The sequence below is a fragment of the Chionomys nivalis genome, chromosome 5, assembly GCF_950005125.1.
Source record: "Chionomys nivalis chromosome 5, mChiNiv1.1, whole genome shotgun sequence".
NCBI lineage: Eukaryota > Metazoa > Chordata > Mammalia > Rodentia > Cricetidae > Chionomys > Chionomys nivalis.
This window is the reverse complement of record NC_080090.1, coordinates 1,780,009-1,796,489: the sequence shown is the minus strand read 5'-3', so window position 1 is coordinate 1,796,489 and position 16,481 is coordinate 1,780,009. Positions and strand designations below refer to the sequence as shown.

The window sequence follows — 16,481 nt, the reverse complement described above, 5'->3', positions numbered from 1 at the left end:
AATAAAGAAATACTGAATTTTATGTGTGAGTTACTTCTGAGTAAAACTGTTAGAAAAGGTTTCGGGATCAAGCTCAGGACCTCACAAGTACTGGGCAAATGGTCTACCACTGTGCTACACTGCCAGCTGTGTATTTTTTTAAGAAACCGGTATTTTGTTAGCAGTAGTTCTTGTTAAAGATATATGAGCGTTACAGTTATGACCCAGTTGCAAATGTCTAAATTAGCGTGTTCGTCTGTTTGATTAAGGTATTTTGTTTGGCTAACATTGTATTCTACACTACTGCTTTAATGGGTGCCACTGACTTATTGTTATTTCAGGAGAGAGTCAGAAAGGAGAAACCATTCCTTAGCTCGTCATGCAGATATCCTTGCTGCCGTGGAAACAAGGCTGTCACTGTTAAATATGACTTTCATGAAGTATGTGGACTCCAACCTCTGTTGCTTCATACCAGGAAAGGTAACCAGTGCTGCGTACCCAGAAAGCTGGGCTGCCTTGTGTAAACTAAGTCTTACAAATGTTAAAACACTTTATGGTGTCAGAAATATTACTTCTCTGAATGAATTTTTATTAGTGGGTTTACTTAGCTTTTCTGTACAGTTATAAATATATATCATTCGTGTGATATTGACATTTAAAAGTCTTAATTGTAAAATGCACGCTAGAAATGAGAGGCTTGGCGGGGGTTCATAGTTAAGAAAACATTTTGACCTTTATGGTCAAAATACCAGAAATGCCACAATGAACAAAATACAGATTGTTAGAGTTTGGGGAAAGGTAGGATGGAGGGTTTGCTGGGTTTGGTTTTATCTGAGAAATGTTTGGTAATGATGAGCGTATATTTAACCAGAGCAGTATTTGTTGTGTGGGAATATACCAGGGTTAAGGAGTCCTCCTTATCACACCAAGTATGGTACTTGGACCCAGCCACACTGCATGATCTGACACTTATGGAAGCACCCTACTTGTTGAAAAGTGTCAGTTCAAGTGAGATATAGAAGCACTGGGAATGGATTTAAAGATCATTTTGCTTCTTGGTAGACCTTGGCAAAAGTGTCCTTTCAGTCGTAGGAACTTCTTGACACCTAGTGAAATTACTTCCAGAGACAATTCAGCGCTACAGTGAGTGTGGATACTATTCCATTCCCAGTTTGCAGTAGCATCTGGTTTGATGGCGTATACTTTGATTTCAAGTTTTCCTTGTTGTATCTTATTTCTCCATATAAACTACAAATGCTTTTATAAGATTATGCTGTAAGAGCATGACTAACTAAAAACTGGGTTCAGTTTTTTTTTTATTTTTATTTATTTTTATTGTATGTGGACTGGTGTTTTCCTGCCTAATATGTCTGTGAGAGTGTCAGATCCCCTGGAGCTGGAGTTACAGGTAGTTGTGAGCTGCCATATGGGTGCTCAGAGTTGAACCTGGGACCTCTGGGAGAGCAGCTAGTGCTCTTAACCACTGAGTCAGCTCTCCAGCCTCGGGTTCAGATTTTTTATACCAGATTTTATCTATGTACAGCCCTTAACTCTTTGTGTGCTGTTGAAAAGTCCTTTGAGCCTGCATGACTTGCCCTCTCCAATAGACAGTTTTCACTGTGCATCTCATTTTTAATGATAGGAGCAAGAGAGACATAGCTTCCAGTTTCCTGCTCTCAGAGAAAGTGCAGCCAGTTGTTCTAACAGAGGGGTTTATGACTGGATTGGGGGCCTGCAGAGATGAGTGCTTTTTGTCCGACCTTTACAGACATTGTAGCCATTCTTCATTTGGGTTCATGTGCCTGAATCGTAGATTTGTACTGCCTGAGTAACTTTAGTGAAGACCAGTTGAGTTCTACTCTTCGGGAACCGCTTGTTAGCTTTTCAGTTTAAATTCTAGTACTAAACCAGTGGGCAACAGTGGCCACATCTTCAGGTTTCTCAGCATTGCAGCTCCTAGATCAGGCCTTCATTTGCCCACAGTAGAGCTTACCCGGGAGGGGTTTTGTGTGACATTCACCTGGGAAAATGGAGTCCTCCTCTCCCTTTCTTGTCGTTACCACACTGGGCATTCATGAAGCGCATGCTCGTTGTCAGAGCACCTTTCCTATGCGCTCTCTCACTTGTGCTCCTCACAGCCATATGTGGGAGGTGGGGCAGACATTCCTGTCCTGTCTCATGGGCAAGAAAGCTGAAGCCCAGGGAATCTGGTTGCAGCAGAGTTTACTCCAGCATGGCGTCTCACCTACTGCATCCTTACAGCCGTCCTCACTGTGAATCCATTGCCACAGGGTTTTTTTTCCTCCAGCAAACGAGTACTTGATTGAAAACAACCAAACATTATAACTTTTATTTTTATTTAGATCAATAGTTTATCATACTTGGATTTTTTGTTTGTTTTTTAAAATTACCTTCTTTAATAGCTTATGTTGTGATATTTTGTTTGTAATCTAACAAATAAAGCTTGCCTGAAGATCAGCTTGCAGAGCTAAGCTACTAGTCAGCCATAGAATCCAGGCAGTGGTGGCACACACCTTTAATCCCAGCACTCAGGAAACAAAGGCAAACGGATCTCTGTGAGAGATTGATTCTGTCTAAAAGAGAAACAGAGCTCACATAAAGGTAATCCCAGCCCTTAGGATCACATTCCTTTAACCCCAGCACTAGGGAGGTGGAAACAGGAGCGATATGGCTGAGCAGAGAGAGGAATATAAGGCAGGGGAGAGGAGGAGCTCAGAGGCAGTCTGAGGTTTCTGAAAGAGATTCAGTCAGGATTCCTAGAGACAGAATGGTCCCTTTGGTCTGAACATTGGTAGAGACAGGAACTCTCTACGTTGTTGCTCTGCTTCTCTGATCCTTCAGCTTTCGCCCCTCATAGCTAACTTGAGTTATTATTAAGACCAATTAGAATTTGTGTTATATTATGTTTTGCCTGAAACAACAGCATTTTACTCAATAGTTATTATTTTTTAAAAATATGTTGCTGTGGGCTAGAGGCACAGCTCAGTAGTTAGGAGCAGTGGATGCCCTTCCAGAGGTCCTGAGTTCAATTCCCAGCAACCACGTGGTGGCTCACAAACATATATAGTGTGATCTGATGCCCTCTTTTGGCATAGTCATACATGCAGATAGAGCACTCATTCATTAAATAAATAGATAAATCTTTAAAAATATATATGTTGCTGTTACTTTATGTTTCTTAATTAAAATAGCTAATTTAAGCCAGGTGGTGGTAACACCACCTTTATCCCAGCACTCAGGAGGCAGAGACAGGTGGACCTCTGAGCTAGTGGCCAGCCTAGTCTACCAAGCAACTTCCAGGACAGCCAAGACTATACAGAGAAACCCTGAAACCCTGTCTCAAGTGCCCACCCCCCAAAGCTAATTTAACAAGGATATTCCCCTAATGAGACCGCTTCCACTAGGCCTCACCTCTTAACAGACTTGTAAGTAACACCTAACTGAAAACCAAGGCTTTCATGTGTGAGCCTCCTGAGGCTACTCTAGACACATTAATAGCTAATTTTCCTATTAATTGTAAACTTGATTTAGTGTATGGTTTCTTGTCCCCAAGATTATATTCCTTTAGATTATTATACTATATCCCTTTCCCTGAAATTGAGGTGTAGAGTCAGTAATTTATTAAGTTGCTTAAGTGAGAAAAACAAAAGTGTGATTTAAATTAGGTTGCCAAACATCACAATATTGAGACTTTGCCTTCTAGAGGAAGGATCAGCATGTGTTTTTCAGTGAAAACTAGGGAGTTGCCATTTTGGCTCTGTTTTCTGGTTCCAGTTCTGAGTGACAACTGGACACGTGGAGTAAAGAACTGGATATGTTCATACACAGACCAGACGGGGCTGTAGCTGACCACCTCCCCACCACTCTCATAGTGCACTCCTCTCCCAGACCTAAGACTGCCCTCCTCTGGGTGAATGGTGGGCAGCTGGTCTTCTGACCGTACAGCAAGGAAGAGTGGCGTGGGTAAGCGCAGCTCCTAGCCATTACTTGGAGTCCTGATACCACTGTGTTCTGTTGGAACGCAGAGAGAGGGTTTTCAAAGTATGAATGGTTGTACAGAGCCAAGAAACTGTCCAAATGTCCAAACAGACCTAAAATGTACACAGTGGGTGTGATTGGTTTCTTACTCATGTTCTAGGAAGGAAAACAGGGGCCCAATAGTGTTGTTCAGATCCAGCAATTGTAGCCAGTTTTCTCTTTAATATGTACTCTTTATTGAACCATTTGAAAATATGTTAAAGATATTAGTAATTCTTGGTTCTTAGATATGTTCTATGTTTCCTAAGAACTAGGGCAGTCTTTCTTCCATAACCACAATGCAGGTAGAAAACCAGGAAATTAAGCATTAATAAAATACTTTTATTTATCCTTGACAGTTTATATTCAGATTTCATTACGTCACAGTAATACTTTCCTAGTGGTTTTCTTTCTCTCTCCCTCTCTCTCCCTTTCCCTCTCTCCCCTCCCTCCCTCCCTCCCTCCCTCCCTCCCTCCCTCCCTCCCTCCCTCCCTCCCTCCCTCCCTCCCTCCCTCTCTCTCCTTCCTTGTTTCTAAGGTCCTGGAACTTGCTATGTACAAGTCAGTCTTGGAGCCTTGAACAGAGATCCGCCTGCCTCTGCCTCCTGAGCACTTGGATTAAAGATGTGCACAACCATACCCAAGTAATTAATATTAAATAATTAAAATAATCGGGTATAATTTTTTCTTTCTTTTTCTTCAGTTCTTTCTCCCTCTCCCTCTCTTTCTTTCATTATTTCTTTTGTTCTTTCTTGTCTCTTTCTTTTTTTCTTTCTTTCTTGGGACAGGGTCTTACTCTGTAGTCCTGGCTGGCCTTGTACTCACAGAGATGTGCTTGTCTCTGCCTCCAAAATGCTGGAACTAAAGGTGTGGACCACCACGCCAGGCAGTCTTCAGTTTCTTGATTATCACAGGTCAGTTATGATGAGGGGTGACAATGCAGGTTTATCTAGTATCTGAAACACTGTGGGTTTTTTTATTAGATTTCTTATGAAATGCTCTTAAACATAAGATTACTTGGGATTATTTCTTTATTTTACTGTGAATAGTTCAAATTAAAGATGTAAGCCTTTAATTGAAGAAATGGTCTTTTAAAAAACAAAGGTGTATGTGGGGGTAAGTGCCCACAGAGACCAGAAATGGAATATAGGCGGCTGTACAGGTCCTCTACTTAAGCACCCTTCTTGGATAACTAGGAAGATCGGATTTGCTTTTTATGTGCTGTAGTCTTAAGTGGAAGCAAACAACAGAGACTCACTAGACTGAAAGGTGACAGTGAAACGGGATAGCAATTGAGGATTAAAGACACAAACTGTTGTTCTGAGTGAGATAAGAGGGATTCAGACAAACACATGCCATACAAGGAATGCTCCGAACCATTTTGATTACAGAAGGCATTTTTTAAAAATTAAAAGAGTGGGAAGGATGAGGTTAATGTAAAAAAATCAGAGGTAGAACAGAAGGATGGAGGCGGTGGAAGGATCCCAGTGGAAGCTCACCAGCAGACTTGAAAAGATAAACTCTTGCCCACAAAAGCCTGAAGTTGCAGATGATCGGTATCATTTTACAGTTTGAACGTGTGCTCCGCGCAGTGAAGTTTATGTGTAGAAATGTGATAATGGTTCACATGGGGACTGTGCCAAACTTCTTAAATACAGAAATATTCTTGAAGACGTAGTTTTGCTTCAAGCCTAGCTAGGGTTTGGTATGTGGTGTATTGCTTGAAAGGCATACACAACAGCCATTAGATAGTCCTTGAGGTCCACCGTTTCTGCTCCCTCCCAGAAGAAGTATTTGTTTTGTTGTGCTCTGTTTTTTGTTGCTTGTTGGTTTTGAGATAGAGTAGCCGGATTGACCTACAGTTGTGTTCACTTGCTTCAGCCTATGAGTGCTGGGTCACAGGTGTGCCCCACCAAACTTAGCCAGTTAAGGAGAAATGATGTGCTCTGAGACGGTTTCTCTGTGTAGCCCTGGCTGTCATAGAACTCACTCTGTAGACCAGGCTGGCCTCAACCTCACAGAGATCCACCTGCCTCTGCCTCCTGCATGCTGGGATTAAAGGCTTACACTAATGCTCAGCTAATGATTGTTTTAAAAAACATACCCTAGAATAAATGCCTTGGATACAATATCACACATGTTAGTTAATTGCCTTTCTTGTCATCTATCCTTTCATGCCATCCACCTGCCTCAGCTCCATTCCTTTATTTTTCCTTGTTTTGACATACTTACTTTTAAAATAGGATCTCACTGGGTAACCTAGGCTGGCCCTGAACTTGTGGTCTTCCTGCCTTAGCCTCCTAAGCACTGGGGTTGCAGACTTGGCCACCACTCCTGACTGTTGTTTTTATTCAACCTTCTGTCTTCTCTGCCTTCCCCTATTTGCTGAAAGTTTACCTGTTGCTATTTCCATACCCTCATTCGACTGCCCAGTTCTCTAGGTGAGAACACCTCCTTGCCTTCTGTGTCTCACTTAGTACTTTATTTGTACATGGAACTCACTGTAGTCTGTCTGATGTATGCTTTCTATTTCATTTCATTATATACTGGATTTCTAGTTGAATAAGTTATTGAAAAAAGTTAATTTTTTTTTTTTTTTTTTTTTTTGATTTTTGAGACAGGGTTTCTCTGTAGTTTTTGGTGCCTGTCTTGGAACTAGCTCTTGTAGACCAGGCTGGCCTCGAACTCACAGAGATCCACCTGCCTCTGCCTCCCGAGTGCGGGAGTTAAAGGCATGTGCCACCACCGCCCAGGTAAAAGTTAATTTTCTTCTACCATGAGTTCTGTATGGAATAGTAATGGCAGAAAAATGTAGCACTAGCCATTGGTTTTTTGGTTGTGCCTTTGACTCCCTGATCCCATGTTCTCTCTCTGGACCCAGACCCTCTGTGCTGTCTGTCTCTGACGAATGTGCCCACATCTACAGTTTGCCTCCTGTCCTCCCGACCTTGACCCAGCCGCCTCTGACACGCATCACCTTATTGCCCATTGAGCTCAGCACAGTATGTCTTACCCCCATTCAGTCTGCCTGACCTCTGCCTCAGCTCATTCATTCTTAGTCAGTCCTTACCCACAGAACTGGCTACTTCGGTGAAGTCATCTTATGTTTATGCAAAGGACCATTCCTCCTAACAGTTTAATTTTGCCGATACTTACTGTACAAGTCATTCTAGACTGATCAGGGATCGTCACCTTGAACTTTAATCAAGAAAACATTAAAGGCTAGGCTTTGTCCAGGTACTATTAGGCTAGATTCTGTGTTTCCTTTTAACTAGTAAACACTGTGTGTTTATTCTGAGTCAAAAAGAGAAGGCAGATTACAAGACTAACCCAGAGTTGGGATGAATGTAGCAATAGGAAAATGGTGTTCAAGGAGGTTTGAGACTCTGGTGGTATAATGGTTTGGCTTATCGCCCCCAGTTCTTATGAGATTCAGTCCCATTGCAACAGACATTATTTGAACTGTGGTCTTCAAAGATGTGAATCACTATTTTCAGGTCTGTATTGAAGCTCTGCGTGTGTGAACAATACCCTGGCAGGGAGTAAAGCTCAGCATGCTTGGCTAAGGATGTTCAGAAACTGTTCAAGTAGGAGAGGAGAGGGCTGGAAACCAGTGCGGTAAGCACTTGTTTCTTCTTCATTGATGTTATGCCTTCAGTTTCCCCATTGCGATTAAAATAGAAAGGGACATTTTGCTGCCCTTTGGTAATGATGAAGAAGTGTGGCCTGGAAGCTTATTCCACGCTGTGTCAACTCTTGGAAAAACAAAGCTTTAAGGGGCAGAGCACATGGTGGCAGCACACAAGAGAAAGAGGAGTCAGAGGAGTTCTTGGGGCTTGGGGACAGGATCAGGTTTGAGTGTAGACTTGGGTAGCCTTCCCTCCCACTACTCCATGCAGAATTGTGATGTCTGCATTTAATCCTAATTTCTTTAGCAGCGTGTGTGGCTCTTGTTGTATGGTGTATACTCATGTGTCTCCCTGGTTGCTCCAATTTCCCTCGGGGCAGGGGTGTAGTCTGTTCTGACTCTAGCTTTGCACAGTGTCCTGATGCAGTAAGGATGCTTCTGAGTCTAGGTGTAAAGTGCTGTCGTCCAGAGCCTGTGCCGTGAATGCTCATGCCGAGCTCTGAGTCTTCACAGCAGCTGTCATCCCCTCTGCCATTTAGCTGATCTCTTTTTTACAGCTTTATAAAGTGCTAACAAGATTCTTTCTTGTAGGTGATTGATGAGATTTACCGTGTACTGAGATACGTCAATTCTACCAGAGCCCCTCAGCGAGCCCATGAAGTGCTGCAGGAGCTACGGGACATCTCCTCCATGGCCATGGAGTACTTTGATGAGAAGATTGTTCCCATTCTGAAGAGGAAGTTACCGGGATCAGATGTGTCTGGAAGACTCATGGGCTCTCCTCCAGGTATCTTTTTGGCTTTTTCCTTTTACAGACAGGGTCTCACTATGTATCTGTACCCCAAGCTGGCAACCGACCATGTATAGCCTATGTTGGCCTCTGGAGTGCTGGGAACATGGGTGTGCGCCACAGCACAGCAGCTCCCCTTGGCATGTGGCTCAGTTTTTTGTTTGTTTTGGTTTGGGTTTGTTTTTGTTTGTTTGTTTTACTTAAATTATGCTCTCTAGATCCATTTCATGGCTAATTCTTTGCATGAAAGCACAACTGCTGACTTAAAATGGATTTTATTATAATAAACCCAAAACCTAGATAAGCTCAAGTGTCCCGTAGGAAACATGAACAGTTAACCCTTCAGATGCTTTCTCCACAGTTCCCGGACCATCTGCAGCCCTGACGACAATGCAGCTCTTCTCCAAGCAGAACCCTTCAAGACAGGAGGTCACCAAGCTCCAGCAGCAGGTTAAAACCAATGGTGCTGGTGTGACTGTCCTCAGGCGTGACATTTCCGAGCTCCGCACCAAAGTGCAAGAACAGCAGAAACAGCTTCAAGACCAAGACCAGAAACTGCTAGAGCAGACCCAGATCATAGGTGAACAGAACGCACGGTTGGCAGAGCTGGAGCGGAAGCTTCGAGAAGTCATGGAAAGTGCAGTAGGAACATCCTCAGGTTCTGGGCAGGGTGAGGACTCTCCTCGGAAACGAAGGAAGGCGACAGAAGCCATAGACTCTCTTAGGAAATCCAAACGACTTCGGAACAGGAAGTAAATTGGAATGTGGCTGTAGCTCTGGGGAAGATGTCTGTGGCCGGGAGTTTAAGCAGCTCTTCCTGTCAGGATACTGGAGCAACTTGGCGTCCCTTAGGCTTCCAGGCGATCAGAACACAACCTACACTTGGCTCTTGTGGTTGGCGTCCCTTCTCGCGCTTCTCTGGTGGAGCTGATGCAGAGAACCTCTTACTTTGCAATAGATCTGTACTAACCAGACCCATGCTATCATGTTTGGGAGCTAACGTTTTTCCTGTGCAGATGATGTGTTAAGTTTGTCTGTTTCAGCATATATGCACATTACAAACAGATTTTAACAAACCATTCTTGACAGACTCAAAGTTAAGTTTAATACATAAAATGTCCTGTTCACTTGAAAGAAAAAATCTACTTTTTAAATGGACACTATCTTGTTTTTTGTTTTTTTTTTAAAAAAAAAAAAGGTTGACTTTTTGTTTGTTATAAGTGACCTTTGTCTGGAATGTCTGAGAAGTTAATACTGTGCTGTTGCAGTGGTGGGTAAGGAAGGCCCGCAGAGTGTTACTGTAGAGGTTCTACAGTACTGACTATATTTTTATAAGCTACTGGCAAGGGATGTTTCCAGTTATTCGATACATGCTTTCAGTTTTCCTTTGGGGCCATGGCCTACATCTGCATGGATGGGTGCATGCATTGCCTGGTCAGCTCTTGCACTGGTGTCCATCTTGACCTCTGCACCACTTGTAGAGCTGCGCCTTCGCTTAATGTCTTCCTCTGCAGCAGCTTGCCTGGAGGGGAGAATTGGCAGTCCATTTGTCCTCCGGTTTCGCAGGCACAAGAGACTGTAGAGTCCATCGATGTGTCTTTTCTCTGTAGGGTTCAGGTACACTGGCCACGCCTCTTTGTGTAGATGTCAGACCTCTGGGAAGCAGTCTTGAGGCTGACTCGTCACTGTGCTCATGGGTCAACCATGACGAATAGGGACCCAACTGAAGGAAAGTTCCTTGAAGAAAATGTGCCGTGAAATTAGTTTGATCATTTCATATCTAAGGGCTGAGCCGGGCGAAGCCTTTGAATACCGCTTTTGAGCTCCCGCGATAACTCTGACAGAAACTTTAGATTTCTTTGCACTCTGTTTTGAGCTCGTAACTGGAAAAGAGTGTCTTGCACTGTCCAACCTTCTGAATGGTCACCTTCACACTCTCCAAATTGTGTAAAGTGGTTCTTTCCCCCGTTGTATATTTTTGAAACATCCAACAATCACTGTCCTATTTTATTTTAATGTACTAAATTATGTAGTTTTGTTCTTTTAACCATCTGTTGCTTTGGGCTTCAGTTATTTATAGTAATTTAGCTGTGAGATAGTCAAAACTATCCCTTTCCAGGTGAAAGTTGACGTCTGTGGAAAACTACGGTTGGTAATCCCACAGTGGGAGGGAAGCATGAGGGTGTCCTCCGTCCGACACGATGTGTTGTGCATCCTTTAGGTTACTTTCACCGAGCGACACTTCCTGCCCCTTCTTAGGATTATCCCCTTATGATCCTGCCCTTCCTTGGGTTTTGTTCAAGTCTGGCTTTGAAGGTCCGTTTATGATGTAGTATGTTTCAGTGAGAATCCGCAACATGGCATCCAAGTGTCTCATGGTTTGTTGGGAAGGTAATTTTAAAATAAACAGTTTCCTAAAAAGATTTGTCAGCCCAGGTCATCCATAACGATCCTTGTCTAGAACTTGTTTTCTCAGCAGGTCTCGCTTTTGCAATTCTAGGACGTAGCCATATCACCGTAGCCTTGCAGGAGGTCTATTGGGCACTCAGAGCTTGACTTTCTTAGTCTACTGTTGTGGTAGAAGACTTTGGTAAGCATCAAAGTACAGGTTTTCAGAGTATAATCTTATGCATCAAAGAAATAAGCCTCAAATTAGTTCTTCAGTAAGAAGTTTCTTTCAAACTACATCTAACTAGCCTAAATGTAATCACCAGTCTTCCATTTGTTGATGTGAGTGCCTGGCTTTCACAGTGAGCATCCACAGTAAGAAGGGACATGTCTGCTGCGCACGCCCGTGGTCCCCATCAGATTTGCACTTGCGTCATGAGTACCCATAACTATGAGAATGAAGCCCTGCAGCTCGCGTGTCTTGAGCTTTACTCAGAATAGCTAACTCAGGTCAGACAGTTGTCTTCTCTACTTTAATACAGTGCTTTGGGATAGCATAGTAGCATTTAGAGTTTTCCAAATCACGCATTATTAGTAGCTAAAACTGACTTGCCATGGGAAAACATAGCCCACCTCCTGAGAGAGACGTCTTGCATTTCCTGACAGAAGCTTACATGCTGTGGGTAGCTGACAGCACATTTCAGAAAGTACCCCACAGAGAAGTGGTTTCTCTGTGTGAATGGCTCGTTCCCATGTATAAGTTCATCCATGGTACACACTACACACATGCATCCAAACATGACAAGACATGGATGGGAGGTGAAGAGGACTGGCCCCTGTCCCGCAGAGCCCTGCTCACCTCCCACACTGACTGCTCAGCTGTCTCCACGGTAGTTACACCGCTCTTCAGACTTCCCATCTGATGTAGAGAGCCTGGCGGTAACGGGCAGTCAACAGTAACCTTACTGTTGTAGAGACTATTGGGGTGCCCCAGGTCGAAAGCCAATGATTTAGAACCAACTTTCTTTTTTTTTTTTTTTTTTTTTGTAAAACATTTTTGGAGTACTGAACTTCACAGGGGCTTGCCTTAATTTAGTAGTTTCAAGAGGTATGCGCTACTAGTCTATGTGTTGAAATGTTAAAATATTGTATGTAGCCCAAGAGTGGGTAAAACAGTTTAATGCCTAAATAAATAAGCTAAAAGGTGTCGCTGCAGCTGGGTTTTTAGAGTGGAATACAAGAAATAGGCTATGCGCCATGCACGGGAACTATGGCACCTTGGGGTTTCACTGTTTCATGCACTGTTTTCTATGCCATTTCATAGCCTGCACTTTAACCTCCAAAGAAATGCCGTGTGCTGCCAGTTCCTAGTGGTGAGCGCATTCCTGAGACGGCACTAATCCTATCATTTCTCTGTGCTGAGTTAGCTTCCTTAGCTGTCTTCCTCATCTGAGTTCGCTGCTTCTTTAGCCATAATACTTTGTAGGAGCTGAGAACTCGTGTCCCTCAGTTTCCAACAGCGTGACATATTAATTTAATGTAAACCTCCTCCTTGGTGGTCAGCCCAGTCCTAGATCCTCTTCTAGCGGTGACTACCTCTTTTTTTTCTTAAACCAAACCCTCAGAAATTAGACACTGAGATTTGCAAGCAGGAAGGGAACACAGGAAATGGCACAGCTGCTTGGAAGTGATGGATTCTAACGGGAAATTTACTGTTCTGTGCTTTGGCTTGAGATCTGCATGAGTTTCTTTAGGGCACAAGACGTTCAGTTAAAACTACTTAAACATAGAGCTACCGTCTGCAGGAAGTTATTTTCAACAAACGCTGTAAGCCAACAGTGACCACTGCTGGTGGAGTGTGGCCGCCGGCTGCTCTCACTTTGAGTAAGCTAAATATCACACAGACAAGAACTAAGGCAAACTTGAGTGATGTTGGCTTTTCCCAATTTCCTAAGAACCCTAGTTTTATATTTCTGAAGCTCAAGCACTAAATCCACCTTTTACCGCTGTGTCTGAAGATAGCCACACGCTTTAGCATAGGAATCCAACCAGGCTATTATTGCCAAAGTCTAGTGGTTCATACTGCCAAAAGGTTTAACGTGTTGAAGATTCCTTTATGTGGTACCATATGTCTGTTTACTTATGCTCATGAGCAACAATAAACCACTAGTTTACCTTGTGGAATTTTCATTGTTGTGACCTAATCAATTATGGGAAGGTGAGAAAAAGCACCTCCCAGTCACACAGCAGGGCACAGAAATAAATGTGTTGTCACCAGGTCTACTTGTTTCTTTATTTCACGACCAGAGTTTGGAACAACCACAGACCACAGACAGATACCATCTCAGTAGCTACTGTCCTGAGCCACTGCCCTGTGTTCACACATCACCCAGAGCCACCATGCAACCCTGTGAGCACCACGTCCACAGCATTGGGAGAAGGATGAGAATCCAGTGGGGTTTGTCACCTGCCTGAAGCTTTGCTCCCTACAGTACCACACACCATTCTAAAAAGTGCAGGAGCAGTGAGATGCCATGCGGGTGGTCGTTCTAGATACCCCCTCAATCAAAGCAAGTGGTGCAAAACCACTGGTGGTAGAATTAACAGAGAAAAGGCCAGGAGCTCTGTGGATAAAGGACAGTAGAACACTTGCCTATTAGTATATATCTGCAAGGTGCTGGGTTCAATCCCCAGTGCTGGGAAAAGGACTAGGCTTGGAGGCATTGTAATGGAGGTCTGACAGTAGTTTCCCCAGGGTGTACAAGTAAAAGACTTACTTCTCAGTCCAAGGCCACCAACAGCTCTATGGTCGTTGTGGCATATGTTGCTAGTCTATTAGCAGGGACCACCAGTCCTCACGCCCTGCCAGGAAGGAACAGCAGTACTTTTTTTTTTTTCAAAAATTCTTCCTGCTCCCAACACAAGAATTTTTGTTGAGCTGGACTCATACAGATCATTTTGGGTTAGTATAAACTATACAGAGTATAAACTATATTCATGTTTCCATACATACAATACACATTGCTGTATCCAGCCCTAGGTTAATCTTGCCCTCCTTGACCTTCACCACTTCCTTCCACTTAGCATCCCCTTTTAATTCCCTTTTGTTTTCCTGGACACCGCACAGAAAGCATGGGTGCAAGGTTGGCCTATTTCACTTAACATGGTCTCCAGCTCTGCAGAGAACACAATCGCACCCTTTACTGTTGAGTAAAGGTCCTTGGTGCAAATGTACATTTTCTGTATTCGTCCGCTGATGGACTCCAGGTTTGTTACTTTCATTAACTGTTGTGGAAGTAAGATAAATGTGGGTGTCTCTGTGGTGGCCCCACGCAGGGATGTGCCTAAGAGTGGCATGGATGGATTGTATGGGAGTCCTATTTTCAGTTCTGCTTTTTTGTTTATTTGTTTGTTTTTTTAATTTGAGATTTATTTTTATTTCTGTGTATTTCACCTGCATGTCTGTGCACCATGCAGTACCCATGGTGACCAGAAGAGGGCAACAGTTCCTCTGAAATGAGTTACAAAATGGGTCTCCGTATGAGGACTGAGAATCCAGAGCAGGTCTTCTAGAAACAGCAGTCAGTGCTCTTACACACTAAGCCACCTCTCTAGGCCCTCCCCACTCCTCTCCACAGAAGTTTGACTAATTACACTGCCACCAACAGTGCGGAAAAGTTCCTTCCCCCCCGCATTCTTGCCAACATTTGTTATTTTCTCTTTCTTGATGCCAATCTATGAGTGAGATAGAATCTCAGTGTAGTTTTTGTTTTGAGGGTCTAACTCTGTAGCCCACGTTACCTTGAAATGCACTAGGTAGCCCAGGTTAACCTTGGATTCACAGCAATCCTGAATTAGCCTTCTGGGATTATGGCATGAGTTTGAAACCAGCCTGGAATACACTGCAAGATCTTGGCTCAAAATCCCAAAACAGGCAGGCGAAGAGCCCAGGCTTAGTATTTAGAGTTTGGTTTCTGGTTTCCATCCCCAATACCAAAACAAAGCCTATGCTACGCTAGTCCCCCCAGGTTAATTTCTGAAGTCACTCCCGCAGGGTCTATCCTAGATGATCATCTCATTCCAAAGTACATCTCAGAGCAAAGTGAGAGGAAAGTAAAGGACACCAAACCGAAGGGGTGGACGTCAGAGCTAAAAGCACAAATTACGTTAGGAAGGAAACACAGATCAAGGATGAGCTTCAAGTCAGGCCTGTGACACAGGTCTGTGATCCCAGCACCTAGGAGGCTGACAAAAAGAGGATCGATCATACGTTCACTGCCTGCCTCGGCCACAGACTGAGTTCCAGGTCAGCCCAGGCAAGTTAGTAAAACCATCTCTAAATAAGAGTGCTGGAGACACAGCTCAGTGATAATATACATGCATGCACAAGACCCCAGTTCAATCTCCAGCAGGCCAAAACAAAAGGCACTTAAGGAAATGGCATTCATATAAACACAGCTGTAGAGCTCAACTTTTTTTTTTCTGAGACGGAGTCTTACGTATCCCATCCTGGCCTCAAACTCAACACTTAACCAAGGGTGACTTTGGTGTGGCAGTCAGAAGACAACTTTATAGAGTCAGGTCCCCCCTTTAAGTGGGTCCCAGCGATTTCTCTCAGGTCGTCAGGCGCATGCAACAAGTGCCTTGACCAACTGAACTGTCTCATTGACCCTCACTCAGCCTTCCTTATATTGGTTGCTTATTTGGTATATGTGGGCATGTACTTTCCACCCAGCCGGTGCATAACGGGGGACATTGCGTGTGTGGAGGTCAGAGGACAAGTTTGCGGACTAGTTCTCTCTCTGCCTTTACTTGGATTCTGGAGATTGAACTCGGGTGTTTAACTTCATACACCAAACACCTTTTCCCACTGAGCCATCTTGTTGGTCCCTCTTCTGTATTTTCAATTCCTTCTACACTTGTCAGACTCGGATTTATTGCGTCTGTGGAGTAGCAGCATGAATAGGAACTAGGAAAGCCAGGGCGCGCCTTCTGTGTTGAGGGAACTAGGAACTAGGAAAGCTGGGGCGTGCCTTCTGTGCCGAGAGAAAACAACACTCCTGCTCTGTCAGACTAAGAAAGGGCAAGCAGGGTTTGCTCTTCCTCCGCTGGGTTGAGCAAGATCAGAAGCACTTGCAATGTAAAGGGTTGAATTCTATGACCCTAAGTGCAGGGAACACATCTGGAAAAGGCAGTCTACCTAGCTTTTTGTCAGGCGGTCACATTGTCCTAAACGTACTGCATACACGAAAATACATAGATGCAGTGAGAGCTCACACAGTGCTGCCAGCCCATAGCAGCTCCAGGAGCAGGGCCCGTTCCTGCTGCTCGTCTCCAGTGCTGCGTGGCTTTACTCTAGTCCCTGTCTAAGCTAAGTGTATTCTGGTTGGGCGGCGGTGGCGCATGCCTTTAATCCCAGCACTAGGGAGGCAGAGGTAGGCGGATCTCTGTGAGTTCGAGGCCAGCCTGGTCTACAAGAGCTAGTTCTAGGACAGCTAGGGCTGTTACACAGAGAAACCCTGTCTCAAAAAACAACAACAAAAAGGTATCATTGAAAATTTCTCCAGTAAGCCAGCACCCCAGGCACCGGCACCGGCACCGACGCTTTGGGAATGTTCTGAGGCTCTCTCGCACAGCCGGACTTGCAGGTGTTGTTCA

General features: G+C 44.0%; 1 protein-coding gene across 1 annotated transcript in view; it reads left to right on the top strand.

Annotated features, from left to right (window-relative positions):
• Fbxo28 (F-box protein 28) overlaps window positions 1-13,070 on the top strand; it is a 29,357-nt gene extending 16,287 nt beyond the window's left edge. The window contains exons 3-5 of the mRNA XM_057770470.1: window positions 321-459; window positions 8,237-8,432; window positions 8,797-13,070. Of these exons, the coding sequence (XP_057626453.1) occupies window positions 321-459; window positions 8,237-8,432; window positions 8,797-9,191 (730 nt within the window). The 3' untranslated portion in view covers window positions 9,192-13,070. The remainder of the gene's footprint in view (window positions 1-320; window positions 460-8,236; window positions 8,433-8,796) is intronic.
• Window positions 13,071-16,481: the final 3,411 nt, after the last annotated feature.